Genomic DNA, 23,975 nt, shown 5'->3' with positions numbered 1-23,975 from the left:
AGGGGAGGGGGGGACCCGGGGATGGGGGGGAGGGGCGAGGGGGGAGGGGCGGGGCCAGAGAGGGGGGGAGGGGCGAGGGGAGGGGGGGAGGGGCCTCGGGGGAAGAGGAGGGGCCAGAGGGGGAGGGGCCAAGGGGGGGAGGGGCGAGCCCAGGGAGCCCCCGGATTGGGGGGGGGGGAGGGGAGGGAAAGGGGGGGAGGGGGGGGGAGGAGGGAGGGGGGGGAGGGGAAAGGGGGGGGTGGGGAACTCCCCCTCCCCCCCCTCCTCACCCCCGGCCGCTTCCGGCGGCGGCGGTGGACGTCACGGGGCGGGGGCGGGGCCCCGCGGGTCACGTGGGGCGGCGGCGGCGCGAGCGCAGCGCGGGAGCGGTGAGGGGGGGGGAGGGGCGGGGAGGGGGGAGGGGCCGGGGGGGGAATTTGGGGAGGGGGCGAGGGGGGGAGAGATCGGGGGAGGGGTTTGGGGTGAATTTGGGGTGAATTTGGGGGAGGGGGCGAATTCCGGGAGAGTTTTGGGGAGAATTTGGGGAGGGGGCGCGTTCCAGGGGGGGTTTGGGGGTGAATTGGGGGTGAATTTGGGGAGGGGGAGAGATTTGGGGAGGGGTTTGGGGGTGATTTTGGGGAGGGGGCGAATTCCCGGAGAGTTTTGGGGTGAATTTGGGGAGGGGGCGCATTCTTGGGGGGAATTTGGGGTGAATTTGGGGAGGGGGGAGATTTGGGGAGGGGTTTGGGGGTGAATTTGGGGAGGGGGCGAGTTTGGGGGATTTGGGGAGGGGTTTGGGGTGAATTTGGGGAGGGGGGAGAGATTTGGGGTGAATTTGGGGAGGGGGCGCGTTTCTTGGGGGGATTTTGGGGGTTTTGGGGTGAATTTGGGGAGGGGGGAGAGATTTTGGGGGGTGTTGGGGTGAATTTGGGGAGGGGGCAACTTCCAGAGGGGTTTTGGGGCGAATTTGGGTGAATTTGGGTCAGGTTTTGAGTCTGGGGGGATTTTGGGGTGAATTTGGGGAGGGGGCGCGTTCCGGGAGGGGTTTGGGGGTGAATTTGGGGAGGGGGCGAGGGGGGCAGAGATTTTGGGGAGGATTTTGGGGGTTTTGGGGAGGGGGAGAGATTTGGGGCTGAATTGGGGAGGGGGCGCGTTCTTGGGGGGATTTTGTGGGGGATTTTGGGTGAATTTGGGGAGGGGGCGAGGGGAGGAGAGATTTGGGGAGGGTTTGGGGTGAATTTGGGGAGGGGGGAGAGATTTTGGGGGGTTTTGGGATGAATTTGGGGAGGGGGCGAGTCTGGGGGGATTTGGGGAGGGGTTTGGGGTTGAATTTGGGGAGGGGGGAGGGATTGGGGGTGAATTTGGGGAGGGGGCGCGTTCTGGGAGAGTTTTGGGGTGAATTTGGGGAGCGGGGAGAGATTTTGGGGGGGATTTTGGGGGGTTTTGGGGAGGGGGGAGAGATTTGGGGAGGGGTTTGGGGTGAATTTGGGAGGGGCAGAGATTTGGGGAGATTTGGGGTAAATTTGGGGTGAATTTGGGGAGGGGGGAGAGATTTGGGGGTGTAATTTGGGGAGAATTTGGGGAGGGGAGAGATTTTGGAGGTTTTGGGGTGAATTTGGGGAGGGGTCGCGTTCTTGGGGGGATTTGGGGTAAATTTGGGGTGAATTTGGGGAGGGGAGAGATTTTGGGGGGTTTGGGGTGAATTGGGGTCAGGTTTTGGGCTGGGGGCGATTTTGGGGTGAATTTGGGGGGTTTGGGGATGGATTTGGGGGATTTGGGTGAATTTGGGGTCAGGTTTTGGGGGCTGGGGATGATTTTGGGGTGAATTTGGGGGGTTTTGGGGTTAATTTGGGTTTGGGGCAATTTTGGGGTCAGGTTTTGGACTGGGCTGCAATTTTGGGGTGAATTTGGGGGGTTTGGGGATGAATTTGGGGGTTTGGGGTCAGGTTTTGGGGCTGGGGTGTGATTCTGGGGTGAATTTGGGGGTTTTGGGGTCAGTTTTGGGGGTTTTGGGGTCAGGTTTTGGGGCTGGGGGCGATTTTGGGGTGAATTTGGGGATTTTGGGATGAATTTGGGGATTTAGGATCAGATTTTTGGGGCTGGGGCGATTTTGGGGTGAATTTGGGGGGGTTTTGGGATGAATTTGGGGGTTTGGGGTCAGGTTTTGGGGCTGGGGGTGATTTTGGGGTGAATTTGGGGGGTTTCGGGGTCAGTTTGGGGGGTTTTTTTGGGGTGAATTTGGGTTTTCTTGGGGGTTTTGGGGTTTTTTTGGGATTTTTTGGTTTTTTTTGGGGTGAATTTGGGGTTTTTTGGGGTGAATTTGGGGTTTTTTTGGGGTGAATTTGGGGGTTTTTTTTGGGGTGAATTTGGGGGTTTTTTGGGGGGTTTTTTTTGGGGTGAATTTGGGGTTTTTTGGGGTGAATTTGGGTTTTTTGGGGGTGATTTTGGGGGTTTTTTGGTGTGAATTTGGGGTTTTTTTTTGGTGAATTTGGGGTTTTCTTGGGGTTTTTGGGGGTAAATTTGGGGTTTTTTTGGGTGAATTTGGGGTTTTTTGGGTGAATTTGGGGTTTTTTTGAGGGTGAATTTGGGGTTTTTTGGGGTGAATTTGGGGTTTTTTGGGTGAATTTGGGGGTTTTTGGGGTGAATTTGGGTTTTTGTGGGTTGAATTTGGGGGGGGTTTTTTTTGGGGTGAATTTGGGGGTTTTTGGGGTTTTTTTGGGTGAATTTGGGGTTTTTTGGGTGAATTTGGGTTTTTTTGGGGTGAATTTGGGGGTTTTTGGGGGTGAATTTGGGGTTTTTTGGGTGTTTTTGGGGTGAATTTGGGGTTTTTTGGGGTGAATTTGGGGTTTTTGGGGTGAATTTGGGGTTTTTTGGAGTGAATTTGGGTTTTTGGGGGTGAATTTGGGATTTTTTTGGGGTGAATTTGGGGTTTTTTGGGGTGAATTTGGGTTGAATTTGGGTTTTTTTTTGGGTGAATTTGGGGTTTTTTGGGGTGAATTTGGGATTTTTTTGGTAGTGAATTTGGGATTTTTTTGGGGTGAATTTGGTTTTTTTGGGGTGAATTTGGGGTGAATTTGGGGTTTTTGGGGGTTTTTGGGGTGAATTTGGGGTTTTTTGGGGTGAATTTGGGTTTTTTTGGGGTGAATTTGGGGTTTTTTTGGGGTTTTTTGGGTTTTTTTGGGGTGAATTTGGGGTTTTTGGGGTTTTTTGGGTTTTTTTGGGTGAATTTGGGGTTTTTGGGGGTCTCAGCCTCTCCCCTCCCCCCCCAGGAGGAGCCGGCGGCCGATGAGAGCGGCCTGGGCTGTGAGTGAGGGGATATCGCGATATTGGAGGGGATATCGCGACATGGGGAGGGGATATCGCGACATGGGGAGGGGATATCGCGATATGGGGAGGGGATATCATGACATGGGGAGGGGATATCGCGACATGGGGAGGGGATATCGTGACATGGGGAGGGGATATCGCGATATGGGGAGGGGATATCGTGACATGGGGAGGGGATATTGCGACATGGGGAGGGGATATCGCGACGGGGGGGGTATCGCGATATGGGGAGGGGATATCGCGACATGGGGAGGGGATATGGCGATATTGGGAGGGGATATCGTGACATGGGAAGGGGATATCGCGACATGGGGGGGATATCGCGACATGAGGAGGGGGTATCGCGATATGGGGAGGGGATATCGCGACATGGGGAGGGGATATCGCGATATCGGGGAGGGGATATCGCGATATCGGGGGGGTATCGCGATATGGGATGGGGATATCGTGACATGGGGGGGATATCGCGATATCGGGATATCGCGATATGGGGAGGGGATATCGCGACATGGGAAGGGGATATCGCGACATGGGGAGGGGATATCGCGATATCAGGGGTTATCGCAATATCGGGGGTGATATCGTGACATGGGGGGGATATCGCGACATGGGGAGGGGATATCGCGATATCGGGGGGTTATTGCAATATCGGGGGTGATATCGTGACATGGGGGGGATATCCCGACGTGGGGAGGGGATATCGTGACATGGGGGGGTATCGCGATATGGGGAGGGGATATCGCGATATCAGGGGATATCGCGACACAGGGAGGGGATATCGCGATATCAGGGGGGGATATCGTGACATGGGGAGGGGATATCGTGACATGGCTATCGCGATAGGACGGGTATCGCGACAGAGCTATCGTGACAGGGCTATTGTGACAGGGCTATCGTGACAGGGCTATCGTGACAGAGCTGTCATGACAGAGCTATCGTGACAGAGCTGTCGTGACAGAGCTATCGTGACAGAGATATCGCAATGCGCCGGGGCTGTCGCAATGGGAGGGTCCCGACGCGGGGCTGTCGCCACGCGAATATCGCGACGCTCTGATCGATATCACGATGTGCCCGTCGATATCGTGACACACTGATCGATATCGCGACACACTGATCGATATCGTGACACTGTGATCAATATTGTGACACATGGATCGATATTGCGACACACTGGTCGATATCGTGACACGTGGATCGATGTCACAACGTTCCTGCGGCTATCACGACACACCGGTCGATGATATCGTGACACGCTGATCGATATCACGACTCACTGATCACTATCGTGACACTCTGATCAATATCGTGGCACACTGATCGATATCGTGACATGCCCACAGCTATCGCGACACGCTGATCAATATCGCGACATTCCGGTCCCTATCGCAAGGTCCTGGCTGATATCGTGACACACCGATTGATATCGCGACGTTCCGGTCGCTATCGCAACACGCGGATCAATATCGCGACGCATTGGTCGATATCGCGACACGCCCGCACCTATCGCGACACGCCAGCTGCTATCGCGACACACTGATCGATATCGCGACGTTGTGGTCGATATCACGACACACTGATTGATATCACGCCGTTCCGGTTGCTATCGCGACACGCCGGTCAATATCGTGAGGTTCCACTCGATATCGCGAGGTTCCGGTCGATATCGCGACGTTGCGGTCGCTATTACAATGTTGTGCTTGATGTCGTGACACGCTGATTGATATCGCGACACGCCCCCAGCTATCGTGATGTTCTGGTCGGTATCGTGACACGCTGATCAATATCGTGACACTGATCAATATCGTGACACTGATCGATAACGTGACACACTGATCAATATCGTGACAGTGATCAATATCACGACACACTGATCAATATCGTGACATGCCTACAGCTATTGCGACATTCCGGTCTCTATCGTGATATTCTGGTCTCTATCGCGATATTCCGGTATCTATCGTGATATTCCGGTCTCTATCGCGATATTCCGGGTATTCCCGTCTCTATCGCGATATTCCGCTCTCTATCGTGATATTCCCGTCTCTATCGCGATATTCCCGTCTCTATCGCGATATTCCCGTCTCTATCATGATATTCCCGCCTCTATCGTGATATTCCCATCTCTATCGTGATATTCCGGTCTCTGTCATGACGTTCAGGATATTCCCATCTCTATCGCAATATTCCGGATATTCCAGTCTCTATCGCGGTATTCTGGTCTCTATCGCGATATTCCCGTCTCTATCGTGATATTCTGGATATTCTGGTCTCTATCGTGATATTCCGGTCTTTATCATGCTATTCCGATCTCTATTGCGATATTCCCGTCTCTATTGCGATATTCCGGTCTCTATCGCGATATTCGTGTCTCTATTGCGATATTCCGGATATTCTGGTCTCTATTGTGATATTCTGGTCTCTATCGCGATATTCTGGTCTCCATCGCGATATTCCTGTCTCTATCGTGATATTCCCGTCTCTATCGTGATATTCCGGATATTCCGGTCTCTATCGCGATATTCCGGTCTCTATCACGATATTCCGGATATTCTGGTCTCTATCGCGATATTCCCATCTCTATTGCGATATTCCGGATATTCCCGTCTCTATCGTGATATTCTGGTCTCTATCGCGATATGCTGGTCTCTATCGTGATGTTCCGGTCTCTGTCGCGATATTCTGGATATTCCCGTCTCTATCGCGATATTCCCATCTCTATGGCGACGTTCCGGTTGTTTCCGCAGGCGCTGTCGCTGCTGCTGCTGCCGGGGCTGGGCCGGCGAGCGCTGCCGCACATGGCCACCGGCACACCGGGGACACCACCGGGGACACCCCTGGGGACATCGGGGACATCGGGGACAGCCCTGGGGACACCGGGGACACCCCTGGGGACATCGGGGACACCCCTGGGGACACCGGGGACAGCCCTGGGGACATCGGGGGACGCCTGCGGCACCACCGGGAACAGCACCGGGGGTGACAGCAGAGGAGGTGACACCAGAGGAGGTGACAGCAGAGGAGGTGACAGCAGAGGAGGTGACAGCGATGGTGGCACCGGTGGTGGCACCGGGGGTGACACCGGCTACGAGCCCGGCAGCGTCTCGGCCGCCTTCGTCACCTGCCCCAACCTCAGCGTGGCCACCGAGCTGGCCAGGTGACACCGGGGAGGGGACAATGGGGACACTGGGGTGACACCGGGGAGGGGACACTGGGGGGACAATGGGGTGACACCGGGGAGGGGACACTGAGGGGACAATGGGGACACAGGGGGGACACCGGGGAGGGGACAATGGGGACACCTGGGGGGTGACACCGGGGAGGGGACACTGGGGACACCTGGGGGGTGACACCGGGGAGGGGACACTGGGGACACCTGGGGGGGGACACCGGGGAGGGGACACTGGGGGGACAATGGGGACACTGGGGACACCTGGGGGGTGACACCGGGGAGGGGACAATGGGGGGACACTGGGGGGTGACACCGGGGAGGGGACAATGGGGGGACAATGGGGTGACACCGGGGAGGGGACACTGGGGACACCTGGGGGGTGACACCGGGGAGGGGACACTGAGGGGACAATGGGGACACGGAGGGGACATGGGGGTGGCACTGGGGGAACAATGGGGACACGGGGGGGACACCGGGGCTGGCACTGGGGGGAACAATGGGGGGACACTGGGGGGACACACGGGTGTCACCAGGGGCAGGGAGAGGTGACATTGTCCTCAGGGGTGCCTCTGTCCCCAAGGGTGGCTCTGTCCCCAGGGGCCAGGGGAGGTGACACCGTCCCGCTGTCCCCAAGGGTGGCTCTGTCCTCAGGGGTGGCTCTGTCCCCAGGGGTGACACCGTCCCATTGTCCCCAGGGGTGGCTCTGTCCCCAGGGGTGACACCGTCCCATTGTCCCCAGGGGTGGCTCTGTCCCCAGAGGTGACACCGTCCCGCTGTCCCCAGGGGGTGGCAGGGGTTGGTGGCACCGGGAGGTGACATTTGGCACGGGGGGGGGGGGGGGGGCTGGTGGGGGTGATGGGGACCGGTGGCGCTGTCATTGTCCCCAACCCTGTCCCTGTCCCTTTGTCCTGTCTCTGTGCCCTCCCTGTCCCTCTGTCCCCTCCTGTCCCCTCCTGTCCCCTCCCTGTCCCTGTCCCTGTAGCCAGTGGCTCACAGGGGGGTGACACGAGCTGTCCCCTTTGTGTCCCCTCCCTGTCCCCCCTCCCGTGTCACCTCTGTCCCCTCCCTGTCCCCCCCTCCCGTGTCACCTCTGTCCCCTCCCTGTCCCCCCTCCCGTGTCACCTCTGTCCCCTCCCTGTCACCCCTCGGTGTCCCCTCAATATCCCAATGTCCCCCCAATGTCCCCAATGTCCCCTCAGTGTCCCCTCTGTCCCCTCAGTGTCCCCAGTGTCCCCTCAGTGTCCCCTCAATGTCTCCAATCCCCCCAATGTCCCCAATGATGTCCCCAATGTCCGTGAGTGTCCCCAAACCCCCCAATGTCCCCGATGTCCCCTGAGTGTCCCCTCTGTCCCCAATGATGTCTCCTCTGTCCCCAATGTCCCCAGTAATGTCCCCAGTAATGTCCCCAATGTCCCTGAGTATCCCCAAACCGTCCTCTGTCCCCAATGATGTCCCCTCTGTCCCCTCTGTCCCTGATGTTCCCAGTGTCCCCAATGTCCCCAATGTCCCCTGTGTGTCCCCAATGTCCCCTGAGTGTCCCCTCAGTGTCCCCAATGTCCCCTCAGTGTCCCCTCTGTCCCCAGGGCTCTGGTGCTGCAGGGTTTGGCCGCCTGCGTGAACATCGTGCCCGGGGTCACCTCAGTGTGAGTGGGGACATCGGGGACATCGGGGACATTGGGGACATCGGGGACATTGGGGACATCGGGGACATTGGGGACATCGGGGACACTGAGGGGACATTGGGGACACTGAGGGGACATTGGGGACATCGGGGACACTGAGGGGACACTGAGGGGACATTGGGGTGACACTGGGGTGACACTGGGGTGACACTGAGGTGACACTGGGGTGACACTGAGGTGACACTGGGGTGACACTGGGGTGACACTGAGGTGACACTGGGGTGACATTGGGGACACTGGGGTGACACTGGGGTGACACTGGGGTGACACTGAGGTGACACTGGGGTGACACTGGGGTGACACTGAGGTGACACTGGGGTGACATTGGGGTGACACTGGGGTGACACTGAAGTGACATTGAGGTGACACTGAGGTGACACTGGGGTGACACTGAGGTGACACTGAGGTGACACTGGGGTGACACTGAGGTGACACTGGGGTGACACTGAGGTGACACTGAGGTGACACTGGGGTGACACTGAGGTGACACTGAGGTGACACTGGGGTGACACTGAGGTGACACTGGGGTGACACTGGGGTGACACTGGGGTGACATTGGGGTGACATTGGGGTGACATTGGGGTGACACTGGGGTGACACTGAGGTGACACTGGGGTGACACTGAGGGGACACTGAGGTGACACTGGGGTGACACTGAGGTGACACTGGGGTGGCACTGAGGTGACACTGAGGGGACACTGAGGTGACATTGGGGTGACACTGGGGTGACACTGAGGTGACACTGGGGTGACACTGAGGTGACACTGGGGTGACATTGAGGTGACACTGAGGTGACATTGGGGTGACACTGAGGTGACATTGGGGTGACATTGGGGTGACATTGGTGACACTGGGGTGACACTGGGGTGACACTGAGGTGACACTGAGGTGACACTGGGGTGACACTGGGGTGACACTGGGGTGACACTGAGGTGACACTGGGGTGACACTGGGGTGACACTGGGGTGACACTGAGGTGACATTGGGGTGACACTGGGGTGACACTGAGGTGACATTGGGGTGACATTGGGGACATTGAGGTGACACTGGGGTGACACTGAGGTGACACTGGGGTGACACTGAGGTGACACTGGGGTGACACTGGGGTGACACTGGGGTGACACTGAGGTGACACTGGGGTGACACTGGGGTGACACTGGGGTGACACTGAGGTGACACTGGGGTGACACTGGGGTGACATTGAGGTGACACTGGGGTGACACTGGGGTGACACTGAGGTGACACTGAGGTGACACTGGGGTGACATTGGGGTGACACTGGGGTGACATTGGGGACACTGGGGTGACACTGAGGTGACACTGGGGTGACACTGAGGTGACACTGAGGTGACACTGGGGTGACACTGGGGTGACACTGGGGTGACACTGGGGTGACACTGAGGTGACACTGAGGTGACACTGAGGTGACACTGGGGACACTGAGGTGACACTGGGGTGACACTGAGGTGACACTGGGGTGACACTGAGGTGACACTGAGGTGACACTGAGGTGACACTGGGGTGACACTGAGGTGACACTGAGGTGACACTGGGGTGACACTGGGGTGACACTGGGGTGACACTGAGGTGACACTGGGGGGACACTGAGGTGACACTGAGGTGACACTGAGGTGACACTGAGGTGACACTGGGGTGACACTGAGGTGACACTGGGGTGACACTGGGGTGACACTGGGGTGACATTGGGGTGACATTGGGGTGACATTGGGGTGACACTGGGGTGACACTGAGGTGACACTGAGGTGACACTGAGGTGACACTGGGGTGACACTGGGGTGACACTGGGGTGACACTGAGGTGACACTGAGGTGACACTGGGGTGACACTGAGGTGACACTGAGGTGACACTGAGGTGACACTGGGGTGACACTGAGGTGACACTGGGGTGACACTGAGGGGACACTGAGGTGACACTGGGGTGACACTGGGGTGGCACTGAGGTGACACTGAGGGGACACTGAGGTGACATTGGGGTGACACTGGGGTGACACTGAGGTGACACTGGGGTGACATTGAGGTGACACTGAGGTGACATTGGGGTGACACTGAGGTGACATTGGGGTGACATTGGGGTGACATTGGTGACACTGGGGTGACACTGAGGTGACACTGGGGTGACACTGAGGTGACACTGGGGTGACACTGAGGTGACACTGGGGTGACACTGGGGTGACACTGGGGTGACACTGGGGTGACACTGAGGTGACACTGGGGTGACACTGGGGTGACACTGAGGTGACATTGGGGTGACATTGGGGACATTGAGGTGACACTGGGGTGACATTGAGGTGACACTGGGGTGACACTGAGGTGACACTGGGGTGACACTGGGGTGACACTGGGGTGACACTGAGGTGACATTGGGGTGACACTGAGGTGACACTGGGGTGACACTGGGGTGACACTGGGGTGACACTGAGGTGACACTGGGGTGACACTGGGGTGACACTGGGGTGACACTGAGGTGACACTGGGGTGACACTGGGGTGACATTGAGGTGACACTGGGGTGACACTGGGGTGACACTGAGGTGACACTGAGGTGACACTGGGGTGACATTGGGGTGACACTGGGGTGACATTGGGGACACTGGGGTGACACTGAGGTGACACTGAGGTGACACTGGGGACACTGAGGTGACACTGGGGTGACACTGGGGTGACACTGAGGTGACACTGGGGTGACATTGGGGTGACACTGAGGTGACACTGAGGTGACATTGGGGTGACACTGAGGTGACACTGAGGTGACACTGGGGTGACACTGGGGTGACATTGGGGACACTGGGGTGACACTGAGGTGACACTGGGGTGACACTGAGGTGACACTGAGGGGACACTGGGGTGACATTGGGGTGACACTGAGGTGACACTGAGGTGACACTGGGGTGACACTGGGGTGACACTGAGGTGACACTGGGGTGACACTGAGGTGACACTGGGGTGACACTGAGGTGACACTGGGTGACACTGGGGTGACACTGGGGTGACACTGGGGTGACATTGGGGTGACACTGAGGTGACACTGAGGTGACACTGGGGTGACATTGGGGTGACACTGAGGTGACACTGAGGTGACACTGAGGTGACACTGAGGTGACACTGGGGTGACACTGGGGTGACACTGAGGTGACACTGAGGTGACATTGGGGTGACACTGGGGTGACACTGAGGTGACACTGAGGTGACACTGGGGTGACACTGAGGTGACACTGGGGTGACACTGGGGTGACATTGGGGTGACATTGGGGTGACACTGGGGTGACACTGGGGTGACACTGAGGTGACACTGAGGTGACATTGGGGTGACACTGAGGTGACACTGAGGTGACATTGGGGTGACACTGAGGTGACACTGAGGTGACACTGGGGTGACACTGGGGTGACACTGGGGACACTGAGGTGACACTGGGGACACTGGGGTGACACTGGGGTGACACTGGGGTGACACTGAGGTGACACTGAGGTGACATTGGGGACACTGAGGTGACACTGAGGTGACACTGGGGTGACACTGAGGTGACACTGAGGTGACACTGAGGTGACACTGGGGTGACACTGGGGTGACACTGAGGTGACACTGGGGTGACACTGAGGTGACACTGAGGTGACACTGGGGTGACACTGAGGTGACACTGAGGTGACACTGGGGTGACACTGAGGTGACATTGGGGTGACACTGGGGTGACACTGAGGTGACACTGAGGTGACACTGAGGTGACACTGAGGTGACACTGGGGTGACACTGAGGTGACACTGGGGTGACACTGAGGTGACACTGGGGTGACACTGGGGTGACACTGAGGTGACATTGGGGTGACACTGAGGTGACACTGAGGTGACACTGGGGTGACACTGAGGTGACACTGAGGTGACACTGAGGTGACATTGGGGTGACACTGGGGTGACACTGGGGTGACACTGGGGTGACATTGGGGTGACACTGAGGTGACACTGAGGTGACACTGGAGTGACACTGGGGTGACACTGGGGTGACACTGGAGTGACACTGAGGTGACACTGGGGTGACACTGGGGTGACACTGGGGTGACATTGAGGTGACATTGGGGACACTGAGGTGACATTGGGGTGACACTGAGGTGACACTGAGGTGACACTGAGGTGACATTGGGGTGACACTGGGGTGACACTGGGGTGACACTGAGGTGACACTGGGGTGACACTGAGGTGACACTGGGGACACTGAGGTGACACTGGGGTGACATTGGGGTGACACTGAGGTGACACTGAGGTGACACTGGGGTGACACTGGGGTGACACTGGGGTGACACTGGGGTGACATTGAGGTGACACTGGGGTGACACTGAGGTGACACTGGGGTGACATTGAGGTGACACTGGGGTGACCTTGGGGACACTGGGGTGACACTGAGGTGACACTGGGGTGACACTGGGGTGACATTGGGGACACTGAGGTGACACTGGGGTGACACTGAGGTGACACTGGGGTGACACTGGGGTGACACTGGGGTGACACTGGGGTGACACTGAGGTGACACTGGGGTGACACTGGGGTGACATTGGGGTGACACTGGGGTGACATTGAGGTGACACTGGGGTGACACTGGGGTGACACTGGGGTGACATTGGGGTGACACTGGGGTGACACTGGGGTGACACTGAGGTGACACTGAGGTGACACTGGGGTGACACTGGGGTGACACTGAGGTGACACTGGGGTGACACTGAGGTGACACTGGGGTGACACTGGGGTGACATTGGGGACACTGGGGTGACACTGGGGTGACACTGGGGTGACACTGGGGTGACACTGGGGTGACACTGAGGTGACACTGGGGTGACACTGGGGTGACACTGGGGTGACACTGGGGTGACATTGGGGACACTGGGGTGACACTGGGGTGACACTGGGGTGACACTGGGGTGACACTGGGGTGACACTGAGGTGACATTGGGGTGACACTGAGGTGACACTGGGGTGACACTGGGGTGACATTGGGGTGACACTGAGGTGACACTGGGGTGACACTGAGGTGACACTGAGGTGACACTGGGGTGACACTGGGGTGACACTGAGGTGACATTGAGGTGACATTGAGGTGACACTGGGGTGACACTGAGGTGACACTGGGGTGACACTGAGGTGACACTGGGGTGACATTGGGGACACTGGGGTGACACTGGGGTGACACTGAGGTGACACTGGGGACACTGGGGTGACACTGAGGTGACACTGGGGTGACACTGAGGTGACACTGGGGACACTGGGGTGACACTGGGGTGACATTGGGGACACTGGGGTGACACTGGGGTGACACTGGGGTGACACTGGGGACACTGAGGTGACACTGGGGTGACACTGAGGTGACACTGAGGTGACATTGGGGACACTGGGGTGACACTGGGGTGACATTGGGGACACTGGGGTGACACTGGGGTGACACTGGGGTGACACTGAGGTGACACTGAGGTGACATTGAGGTGACATTGGGGTGACACTGAGGTGACACTGGGGTGACACTGGGGTGACACTGGGGTGACACTGAGGTGACACTGAGGTGACACTGGGGTGACACTGGGGTGACACTGGGGTGACACTGAGGTGACATTGGGGTGACACTGAGGTGACACTGGGGTGACACTGAGGTGACACTGGGGTGACACTGGGGTGACACTGAGGTGACACTGAGGTGACACTGAGGTGACACTGAGGTGACACTGGGGTGACACTGGGGTGACACTGGGGTGACATTGGGGACACTGGGGTGACACTGAGGTGACACTGGGGTGACACTGGGGTGACACTGAGGTGACACTGGGGTGACACTGGGGTGACACTGGGGTGACACTGAGGTGACACTGAGGTGACACTGGGGTGACACTGGGGTGACACTGAGGTGACACTGAGGTGACACTGAGGTGACACTGAGGTGACACTGGGGTGACATTGGGGTGACACTGAGGTGACACTGAGGTGACACTGAGGTGACACTGGGTGACATTGAGGTGACACTGGGGTGACACTGAGGTGACACTGGGGTGACACTGGGGTGACACTGAGGGGACACTGAGGTGACACTGGGGTGACACTGGGGTGACACTGAGGTGACACTGGGGTGACACTGGGGTGACACTGAGGTGACACTGGGGTGACACTGGGGTGACACTGAGGTGACACTGGGGTGACATTGAGGTGACACTGGGGTGACACTGAGGTGACACTGAGGTGACACTGAGGTGACACTGAGGTGACATTGGGGTGACACTGAGGTGACACTGAGGTGACACTGAGGTGACACTGGGGTGACACTGAGGTGACACTGGGGTGACATTGAGGTGACACTGGGGTGACACTGAGGTGACACTGAGGTGACATTGAGGTGACACTGGGGTGACACTGAGGTGACATTGGGGTGACACTGGGGTGACACTGAGGTGACACTGAGGTGACACTGGGGTGACACTGGGGACACTGAGGTGACACTGAGGTGACACTGGGGTGACACTGAGGTGACACTGAGGGGACACTGGGGTGACATTGGGGACACTGAGGTGACACTGAGGTGACACTGGTGACATTGAGGTGACATTGAGGTGACATTGGTGACACCGGGGTGACACCGGGAGGGTGTCAGGGCCTGGGGACAGGGGAGGTGCCACCCGCGGTGTCCCCAAATGTCCCCAGGTACAGCTGGCAGGGGAAGCTGGAGGAGGACAGCGAGGTCCTGCTGGTGAGACACCCTGTCCCCAATGTCCCCAATGTCCCCAAATGTCCCCTGAGTGTCCCCTGAGTGTCCCCAATGTCCCCAATGTCCCCAAATGTCCCCTGAGTGTCCCCAATGTCCCTAATGTCCCCAATGTCCCCCCCAATGTCCCCAATGTCCCCTGAGATGTCCCCCAGATATCCCCAGGTGTCCCCAGATGTCCCCCCCAGATGTCCCCCAATGTCCCCAATGTCCCCCAGATGTCCCCAATGTCCCCAGATGTCCCCCCAGGTGTCCCCAGGTGTGTTCCCCCAATGTCCCCAATGTCCCCTCAGATGTCCCCAGATGTCCCCAATGTCCCCCCTGATGTCCCCAGATGTCCCCCCAGGTGTCCCCAGGTGTGTCCCCAGATGTCCCCAATGTCCCCAGTGTCCCCCCCAATGTCCCCAATGTCCCCCCGGTGTCCCCACAGATGATCAAGACCCGCAGCTCTCGGGTGCCGGCGCTGACAGAATTCGTCCGGTGGGGCTGGGGGGGATTTGGGGGGTCCTGGGGGGGTTTTGGGGGGTCCTGGGGGGGATTTGGGGGGTCCTGGGGAGGTTTGGGGGGTCCTGAGGGGATTTGGGGGGTCCTGGGGGGGATTTGGGGGGGTCCTGAGGGGATTTGGGGGGTCCTGGGGGGAATTTGGGGGGGTCCTGAGGGGATTTGGGGGGTCCTGGGGGGAATTTGGGGGGTCCTGGGGGGGATTTGGGGGGTCCTGGGGAGGTTTGGGGGGTCCTGGGGAGGATTTTGAGGGGTCCTGGGGAGGTCTGGGGGGTCCTGGGGGGGATTTTGGGGTCCTGGGGAGGTTTGGGGGGACCTGGGGGGGATTTTGGGGGGTCCCAAAGGGATTTTGGGGGTCTTGGGGTGTTTTTGGGGGGACCTGGGGGGGATTTTGGGGGGTCCTGGGGGGTTTGGGGGGGTTCTGGGGGGGATTTTGGGGGTCCCAAGGAGATTTTGGGGGGTCCTGGGGGGATTTTGGGGGGGGTCCCAGGGGATTTTGGGGGGTCCCAAAGGGATTTTGGGGGTCTTGGGGTGTTTTTGGGGGGACCTGGGGGGGTTTTGGGGGGTCCTGGGGGGTTTGGGGGGGTTCTGGGGGGGATTTTGGGGGTCCCAGGTGGGGTTTGGGGATCTTGGGGTGTTTTAGGGGGGTCCTGAGGAGATTTGGGGTGTCCTGGGGGGATATTTGGGGTCTCAGGGGGGATTTTGGGGGGATTTGGGGGGTCCTGGGGGGATTTTGGGGGTCTCAGGAGATTTTTGGGGGACCCTGAGGAGATTGAGAGGATCCAAGAGGGATTTTGGGGGGTCCCAGGGGGGATTTTGGGTTCCCAGAGGGGATTTTGGGGGTCTTGGGGTGTTTTAGGGGGGACCTGGGGGGGTTTTGGGGGGTCCAGGGGGGTTTTGGGGGGTCCTGAGGGGGATTTTGGGGGGTCCTGGGGGGATTTTGGGGGTTCCCAGGGGGGATTTTGGGGGGTCCCAGGGGATTCTGGGGGGTCCTGGGGGGATTTTGGGGTGATTGAGGAAGAATTTGGGGTTCCCTGGGCAGATTTTGGGGGATTTTTGAGATTTGGGGGAGGATTTTGGGGGGGATCTGTGGGATTTTGGGGGGAATTTTGGGATTTTGGGGGGAATTTGGGGATTTTGAGATTTTGGGAGGGAATTTTGGGATTTTGGGGGGAATCTTTGGGATTTTTGGGGGGGGTTTTGGGATATTTGGGGGAATTTGGGGATTTTGGGGGGGAATTTTGGGGTTTTTGGGATTTTGGGGGGGAATTTTGGGATTTTTGGGATTTTGGGGGGGGAATTTGGGATTTTGGGGGGGGAATTTTGGGATTTTTTGGGATCTTTGGGGATTTTGGGGATTTTGGGGGGGAATTTGGGGATTTTGGGGGGGAATTTGGGATTTTGGGGGGGAATTTGGGGATTTTGGGGGGGGAATTTTGGGATTTTTTGGGATCTTTGGGGATTTTGGGGATTTTGGGGGGGAATTTGGGGATTTTGGGGGGGAATTTTGGGATTTTGGGGGGGAATTTGGGGATTTTGGGGGAGAATTTTTGGATTTTTGGGGATTTTGGGGGGAATTTGGGATTTTGGGGGGGAATTTGGGATTTTGGGGGGGGAGTTTTGGGATTTTTTGGGATCTTTGGGGATTTTGGGGATTTTGGGGGGGAATTTGGGGATTTTGGGGGGGAATTTGGGATTTTGGGGGGGAATTTTGGGATTTTTGGGATTTTGGGGGGGGAATTTGGGATTTTGGGGGGGGAATTTTGGGATTTTTTGGGATCTTTGGGGATTTTGGGGATTTTGGGGGGGAATTTGGGGATTTTGGGGGGGAATTTGGGATTTTGGGGGGGAATTTGGGGATTTTGGGGGGGGAATTTTGGGATTTTTTGGGATCTTTGGGGATTTTGGGGATTTTGGGGGGGAATTTTGGGATTTTGGGGGGGAATTTGGGGATTTTGGGGGAGAATTTTTGGATTTTTGGGGATTTTGGGGGGAATTTGGGATTTTGGGGGGGAATTTGGGATTTTGGGGGGGAATTTGGGGATTTTGGGGGGGGAATTTGGGATTTTGGGGGAATTTGGGATTTTGGGGGGAATTTGGGGATTTTGGGGGGGAATTTGGGATTTTGGGGGGGAATTTGGGGATTTTGAGGGGGAATTTGGGATTTTGGGGGGGAATTTGGGGATTTTGGGGGGGAATTTGGGGATTTTGGGGGGGAATTTTGGGATTTTTGGGATTTTCGGGGGGATTTTGGGGGGAATTTGGGGATTTTGGGGGGGAATTTTGGGATTTTTGGGATTTCGGGGGGGAATTTTGGGATTTTGGGGGGGATTTTGGGGGGGAATTTGGGATTTTGGGGGGATTTTGGGGGGGAATTTGGGATTTTGGGCGGGAATTTGGGGATTTTGGGGATTTTGGGGGGGAATTTGGGATTTTGGGGGGGATTTTGGGATTTTGGGGGGGAATTTGGGATTTTGGGGGGGAATTTGGGATTTTTTGGGATCTTTGGGGATTTTGGGGATTTTGGGGGGGAATTTGGGGATTTTGGGGGGATTTCAGAGGAGATTTTTTTGGGATTCTTTGTGATTTTGGGAGAGATTTTGATGGGGAATTTTGGGGGGATTTTTGGGATTTTGGGGGGGATTTTTTGGGATTTGGGGGGATTTTGGGGGGATTTTTTTGGGATTGGGGGCATTTTTGGGGGGAATTTTTGGATTTTGGGGGGGATTTTTGGATTTTGGGGGGATTTTTTGGGGTTATTTTTGGGGGGGATTTTTTGGGGTTCTGGGGGAATTTTTGGGGGCATTTTGGGGGATTCTGGTGGGGATTTTTTGGGGTTTGGGGGGTATTTTTGGGGGGATTTTGTGGGATTTTTTTAGGATTCTGATGGAGATTTTTGGGGGGATTTTGGGGAATTTGGTGGGGATTTTTTTGGAATTCTGATGGGGATTTTGGTTTTTTTTGGGGGGGTTCAGGGGGGATTTTTGGGGGGATTTTGGGGGATTTTGGTGGGGATTTTTTAGGATTCTCATGGGGATTTTGGGGGATTTTTGGGGATTATTTTGGGATCCTGATGGGGATTTTTGGGGGGATTTTGGGGGGTTCTGATGGGTTTTTTTGGGGGGATTTTTTGGATTCTGATGGGGATTCTGGGGGGGATTTTTTGGGATTCTGAGGGGGATTTTTTGGGATTCTGGTGGGGATTTTTGGGGGAATTTTGGAAGATTCTGATGGGTTTTTTTGGGGGGATTTTGGGGGATTCTGGTGGGGATTTTTTTGAGGTTTGGGGGGTATTTGGAGGGGAATTTTTTTGGATTTTGGGGGTTATTTTGGGGGATTTTTTGGGATTCTGATGGAGATTTTTGGGGTTTTTTTGGGGGGGGATTTGGTGGGGATTTTTTGGGATTCTCAGGGTTTTTTTGGGGGGGTTCAGGGGGGATTTTTGGGGGGATTTTGGGGGATTTTGGTGGGGATTTTTTAGGATTCTCGTGGGTATTTTGGGGGATTTTTGGGGATTATTTTGGGATCCTGATGGGGATTTTTGGGGGGATTTTGGGGGATTCTGGTGGGGATTTTTGGGGAGATTTTTTGGGATTCTGAGGGGGATTTTTTGGGATTCTGGGGGTTATTTTGGGGGATTCTGGGGGGGATTTTTTGGGATTCTGATGGGGATTTTTGGGGAGATTTTTTGGGACTCTGACGGGGATTTTTGGGGGGATTTTGAGGGATTTGGTAGGGATTTTTGGGGGAATTTGGAGGGATTCTGGTGGGAATTTTTGGGGGTATTTTGAGGGGTCCTGGTGGGGATTTTTGGGGGTATTTTGGGGGATTCTGGTGGGGATTCTGGTGGGGATTTTTTGGGATTCTGGTGGGGATTTTTGGGGGGATTTTTTGGGATTCTGGGTGTTATTTTGGGGTTATTTTGGGGGATTCAGGTGGGGTTTTTTAGTGATTTTGGGGGTTGTTTTTGGGGTGTGGGTTTCCCGGGCTCGGCGCGTGCCGGGTCAGGGTTTTGGGGTGACTTTGGGGGTTTTTGGGCCGGCAGGAGGCAGCACCCGTACGAGGTCCCCGAGGTGGTGGCGCTGCCGGTGGCGCAGGGGAACGCGCCCTACCTGCGCTGGGTGCGCGACGTCGTGCCCCCCTGAGCCCCAAAAACACCCAAAAACACCCCGAAATCACCCGAAAACACCCAGAAACACCCCAAAAAACCCTAAAATCATCCCAAAAACACCCAAAACCACCCCGAAATCACCCAAAAACACCCAGAAACACCCCAAAAACCCCGAAAATCACCCCAAAAACACCCAAAAACACCTCGAAATCACCCGAAAACACCCAGAAACACCCCAAAAAGCCCTAAAATCACCCCAAAAACACCCAAAAATACCCCAAAGTCACCCAAAAATCAGCCAAAACCAACCAAAAACACACAAAAATCACCCCAAAACATCCCGAAATTACCCAAAAACAACCAGAAACACCCAAAAATCAGCCCGAAATCACCCCAAAACACCCCAAAAACCCCTAAAATCACCTCAAAAACACCCAAAAATACCCCAAAGTCACCCAAAAATCAGCCAAACCCAGAAACACACAAAAATCACCCCAAAACACTCTAAAATTACCCAAAAACAACCAAAAATACCCCAAAGTCACCCAAAAATGACCCAAAAACAACCAAAACCACCCAAAAATCACCCGAAATCACCCCAAAACACCCCAAAAACCCCTAAAATCACCCCAAAAATACCCCAAAGTCACCCAAAAACCAGCCAAAAACACACAAAAATCACCCCAAAACATCCCAAAACCCCTAAAATCACCCCAAAACAACCAAAAATACCCCAGTTACCCAAAAATCATCCAAAACCACCCAAAAAATCACCCAAAACCACCCCGAAACATCCCAAAACACCCCAAAATCACCCAAAAACAATAAAAAACACCCAAAAATACCCCCAAACACCCCAAATACCCCTAAAAACACCCAAAATCACCCCAAAAACGCCCAAAAATACCCCAAAGTCACCCAAAACCAGAAACACCCAAAAATCACCCCAAAATCACCTAAAAACACCCAAAAATTACTCAAAAATTACCCCAAAATCACCCCAAAAACGCCCCAAAAATACCCCAAAGTCACCCAAAAATCACCCAAAACCAACCAAAAACGCCCAAAAAACACCCAAAATCACCCAAAACCACCCCGAAACACCCCCAAAGTACCCAGAAACACCCCAAAAACAACCCAAAATACCCCAAAAACACCCCAAAAACCCCCAAAACCAACCCAAAATACCCCAAAACCACCTCCAGAAATCGAGTCCAAAATCACCCAAAACCACCAAAAACCACCCAAAACCACCCCCAAAATCACCCCAAAATTCCTCAAAAAATTTTTCACAAATTCTTCCCAAATCTCCCCAAAATCCTGCAAACGTCCTCAAAAATTCCCCAAAAATTCCCTCGGAAACTCCTCAAAAATCACCCAAAATCACCTCAAAAATTACTTAAAAATTACTTTTAAATCGTCCCAAAATCCCCCCAAATTTCTCTAAAATCCCCCCCAAAAATTTCTCAAAAATCACCAAAAATCCCCCAAAAAATTCCCTCAAATACTCAAAAATCACACAAAAATTATTCAAAAATCATCCAAAAATTATTCCAAAATCGCCCAAAATCTCCTCAAAAATTACTTTAAAATTACCCCAAAATCACCCCAAAATTCCACTGAAATCCCCCAAAAATTCCTCAAAAATCACCCCAAAATTCCTCAAAAATCTCCCAAAATTTCCTCAAAAATCCCCCAAAATCCCCTCAAAAATTACTTAAAAATTACCCCAAAAATCACCCCAAAATCCCCCAAAATTCCTCGAAAATCCCCAAAAAAATTTCTCAAAAATCACCAAAAATTCCCCAAAAAATTCCTCGAAAATTCTCTCAAAAACTCTTCAAAAATCACCCAAAATTCCTCAAAAATCGCCCAAAATTTCCTCAAAAATCCCCCAAAATCCCCTCAAAAATTCCCCAAAAATTCCCTCAAAAACTCCTCAGAAATCACCCAAAATCACCTCAAAAATTACTTAAAAATCACCCCAAAAATCACCCCAAAATCCCCCAAAATTCCTCGAAAATCCCCCAAAAAATTCTCAAAAATCACCAAAAATCCCCCAAAAAATCCTCAAAAATTCCCTCAAAAACTCTTCAAAAATCACCCCAAAATTCCTCAAAAATCTCCCAAAATTTCCTCAAAAATCCCCCAAAATTCCTCAAAAATCACCCAAAATTTCCTCAAAAATCACCCAAAATCCCCTCAAAAATTCCCCAAAAATTCCCTCAAAAACTCCTCAAAAATCACCCAAAATCACCTCAAAAATTACTTAAAAATTACCCCAAAAATCACCCCAAAATCCCCCAAAATTCCTCGAAAATTCCCCCAAAAAATTCTCAAAAATCACCAAAAAATTAAAAAAAAATTCCTCAAAAATTCTCTCAAAAACTCCTCAAAAATCTCCCAAAATTCCTCAAAAATCGACCAAAAATTATTCAAAAATCGCCCAAAATCCCCTCAAAAATTCCTCAAAAATTCCCTCAAAAACTTCTCAGAAATCACCCAAAATCCCCTCAAAAATTCCTCAAAAATAATCCAAAAATTTCCTCAAAAACTCCTCAAAAATCACCCAAAATTCCTCAAAAATCCCATAAAAATTCCTCAGAAATTCTTCCAAAATTACCCAAAAATTATTCAAAAATTCCCCAAAATCCCCTCAAAAATTCCCCAAAAATCCCCTCAAAAACTCCTCAAAAATCTCCCAAAATTTCCTCAAAAATCCCCCAAAATCCCCTCAAAAATTCCTCAAAATCCCCTCAAAAATTCCTCAAAATTCCACCAAAAATTCCTCAAAATTCCACCAAAAATTCCTTTAAAAATCTCCCAAAAATAAAAAAAAATCCTCCCAAAATTTCCTAAAAATTCCCCAAAAATCCCTCCCAAAATTCCCCAAAAACTCCTCAAAAATCCCCCAAATTCCCCCCGAATTCCCCAATAATTCTCCCCAAAATCCCATCAAAAATTCCCCCCAAACTCTTCCAAAATTCCCAAAACCTCCCCCCAAAAATTCCCCCCAAAATCCCAAAAAATTCCCCAAAAAATCCCCCCCAAAATCCCAAAAAATTCCCCCAAAATCCCAAAAAATTCCCCAAAAAATCCCCCCCAAAATCCCAAAAAATTCCCCCAAAAATTCTCCCAAAATCCAAAAAAATTCCCCCAAAAATTCTCCCAAAATCCAAAAAAATTCCCCAAAAAATTCCCCCAAAATCCCAAAAAATTCCACAAAAAGTCCCCCAAAATCCCAAAAAATTCCCCCAAAAATTCCCCCAAAATCCCAAAAAATTCCACAAAAAATCCCCAAAAAATCCCAAAAAATTCCCCAAAAAATCCCCCCCAAATCCCAAAAAATTCCCCAAAAAATCCCCCCAAAATCCCAAAAAATTCCCCCAAAAAATTCCCCCAAAATCCCAAAAAATTCCACAAAAATTCCCCCCAAAATCCCAAAAAATTCCCCAAAAATCCCCCCCAAAATCCAAAAAAATTCCCCAAAAAATTCCCCCAAAATCCCAAAAAATTCCCCAAAAAATCCCCCCAAAATCCCAAAAAATTCCCTCAAATTTCCCCAAATCCCCCCCAAAATCCAAAAAAAATTCCCAAAAAAATGCCACAAAATTCCACAAAAATTTGCCCCAAATTTGCCCAAAATTCCCCCAAAATTTCCCCCCAAAATCCCCAAATTCTCCCCCAAAATCCCAAAAAATTCGCCCAAAAAATCCCCAAAAATTTCCCTAAAATTCCACAAAAATTTGCCCAAAATTCCCAAAAAATTCCCCAAAAATTCCCCCAAATCCCCCCAAACTCTCGGGGTCCCCTCGGAATTTGGGGGGACCCCAAAACCCCCCCGGGGTGGGGGAGGGGTTCCCCAAATTTAGGGAATAAAAAGGGGAAAAATCCCCAAATTTGGGAATTTTTGGGCTGCAGAATTTTTGGGGAATCCCAAAAATTTTGGGGAGGGGAGGAAATGGGAGACCCCAAAAATGGGGGGGACCCCAAAATTGAGGTGGAAATTGGGGAAAATCCCAAAATTTGGGGAGGGAATTAAAGGGGGAGACCCCAAAATTTGGGAATTTTGGGAAGGAAAAATGGCGGGAAACCCCAAAATTGGGGAGGTGACCCCAAAATTTGGGGGGTGGGGGAGGGGCGGGAATTTCCAAATTTGGGGTGGGGGAGGGGCATCCCTAAAATTGGGGGGAGACCCCAAAATTTGGGAATTTTGGGGAGGAAAAATGGCGGGAACCCCAAAATTGGGGGGAGGGGCTTAAAGGTGGGGGAGGGGCGTCCCTAAAATGGGGGAGGGGACCCCAAAATGGGGGAGGGGGAGGGGAATGGAAGGGGGAGACCCCAAAATTTGGGAATTTTGGGGAGGAAAAATGGCGGGAAACTCCAAAATTGGCGGGAAGGGCTTAAAGGTGGGGGAGGGGCGTCCCTAAAATGGGGGAGGGGACCCCAAAATGGGGGGA

General features: G+C 53.9%; 1 protein-coding gene across 1 annotated transcript; it reads left to right on the top strand.

Annotated features, from left to right (window-relative positions):
* The first annotated feature begins 246 nt into the window (after nucleotides 1-246).
* On the top strand, nucleotides 247-23,422 carry LOC131588626 (protein CutA homolog). The gene is made up of 10 exons (XM_058857585.1): nucleotides 247-368; nucleotides 3,249-3,282; nucleotides 6,051-6,155; nucleotides 6,249-6,460; nucleotides 8,059-8,118; nucleotides 14,843-14,888; nucleotides 15,334-15,383; nucleotides 19,450-19,611; nucleotides 19,926-20,055; nucleotides 20,544-23,422. The coding sequence occupies exons 2-8, from the start codon at nucleotides 3,265-3,267 to the stop codon at nucleotides 19,547-19,549; spliced, it is 591 nt and encodes a 196-aa protein (XP_058713568.1). The 5' UTR covers nucleotides 247-368; nucleotides 3,249-3,264; the 3' UTR covers nucleotides 19,550-19,611; nucleotides 19,926-20,055; nucleotides 20,544-23,422.
* The last annotated feature ends 553 nt before the right edge of the window (nucleotides 23,423-23,975 follow it).

This window comes from Poecile atricapillus, chromosome 26, assembly GCF_030490865.1.
Source record: "Poecile atricapillus isolate bPoeAtr1 chromosome 26, bPoeAtr1.hap1, whole genome shotgun sequence".
In the NCBI taxonomy this organism is placed as follows: Eukaryota; Metazoa; Chordata; class Aves; order Passeriformes; family Paridae; genus Poecile; species Poecile atricapillus.
The sequence above is the reverse complement of the archived record's forward strand: the minus strand, read 5'-3'. Positions and strand labels throughout refer to the sequence as shown.

Coding starts and splice junctions, on each gene's coding strand:
- LOC131588626 (XM_058857585.1), top strand. Junction 8,119..14,842: donor GTGCCCGGGGTCACCTCAGT/GTGAGTGGGGAC, acceptor AAATGTCCCCAG/GTACAGCTGGCAGGGGAAGC. Junction 15,384..19,449: donor GCGCTGACAGAATTCGTCCG/GTGGGGCTGGGG, acceptor TTGGGCCGGCAG/GAGGCAGCACCCGTACGAGG.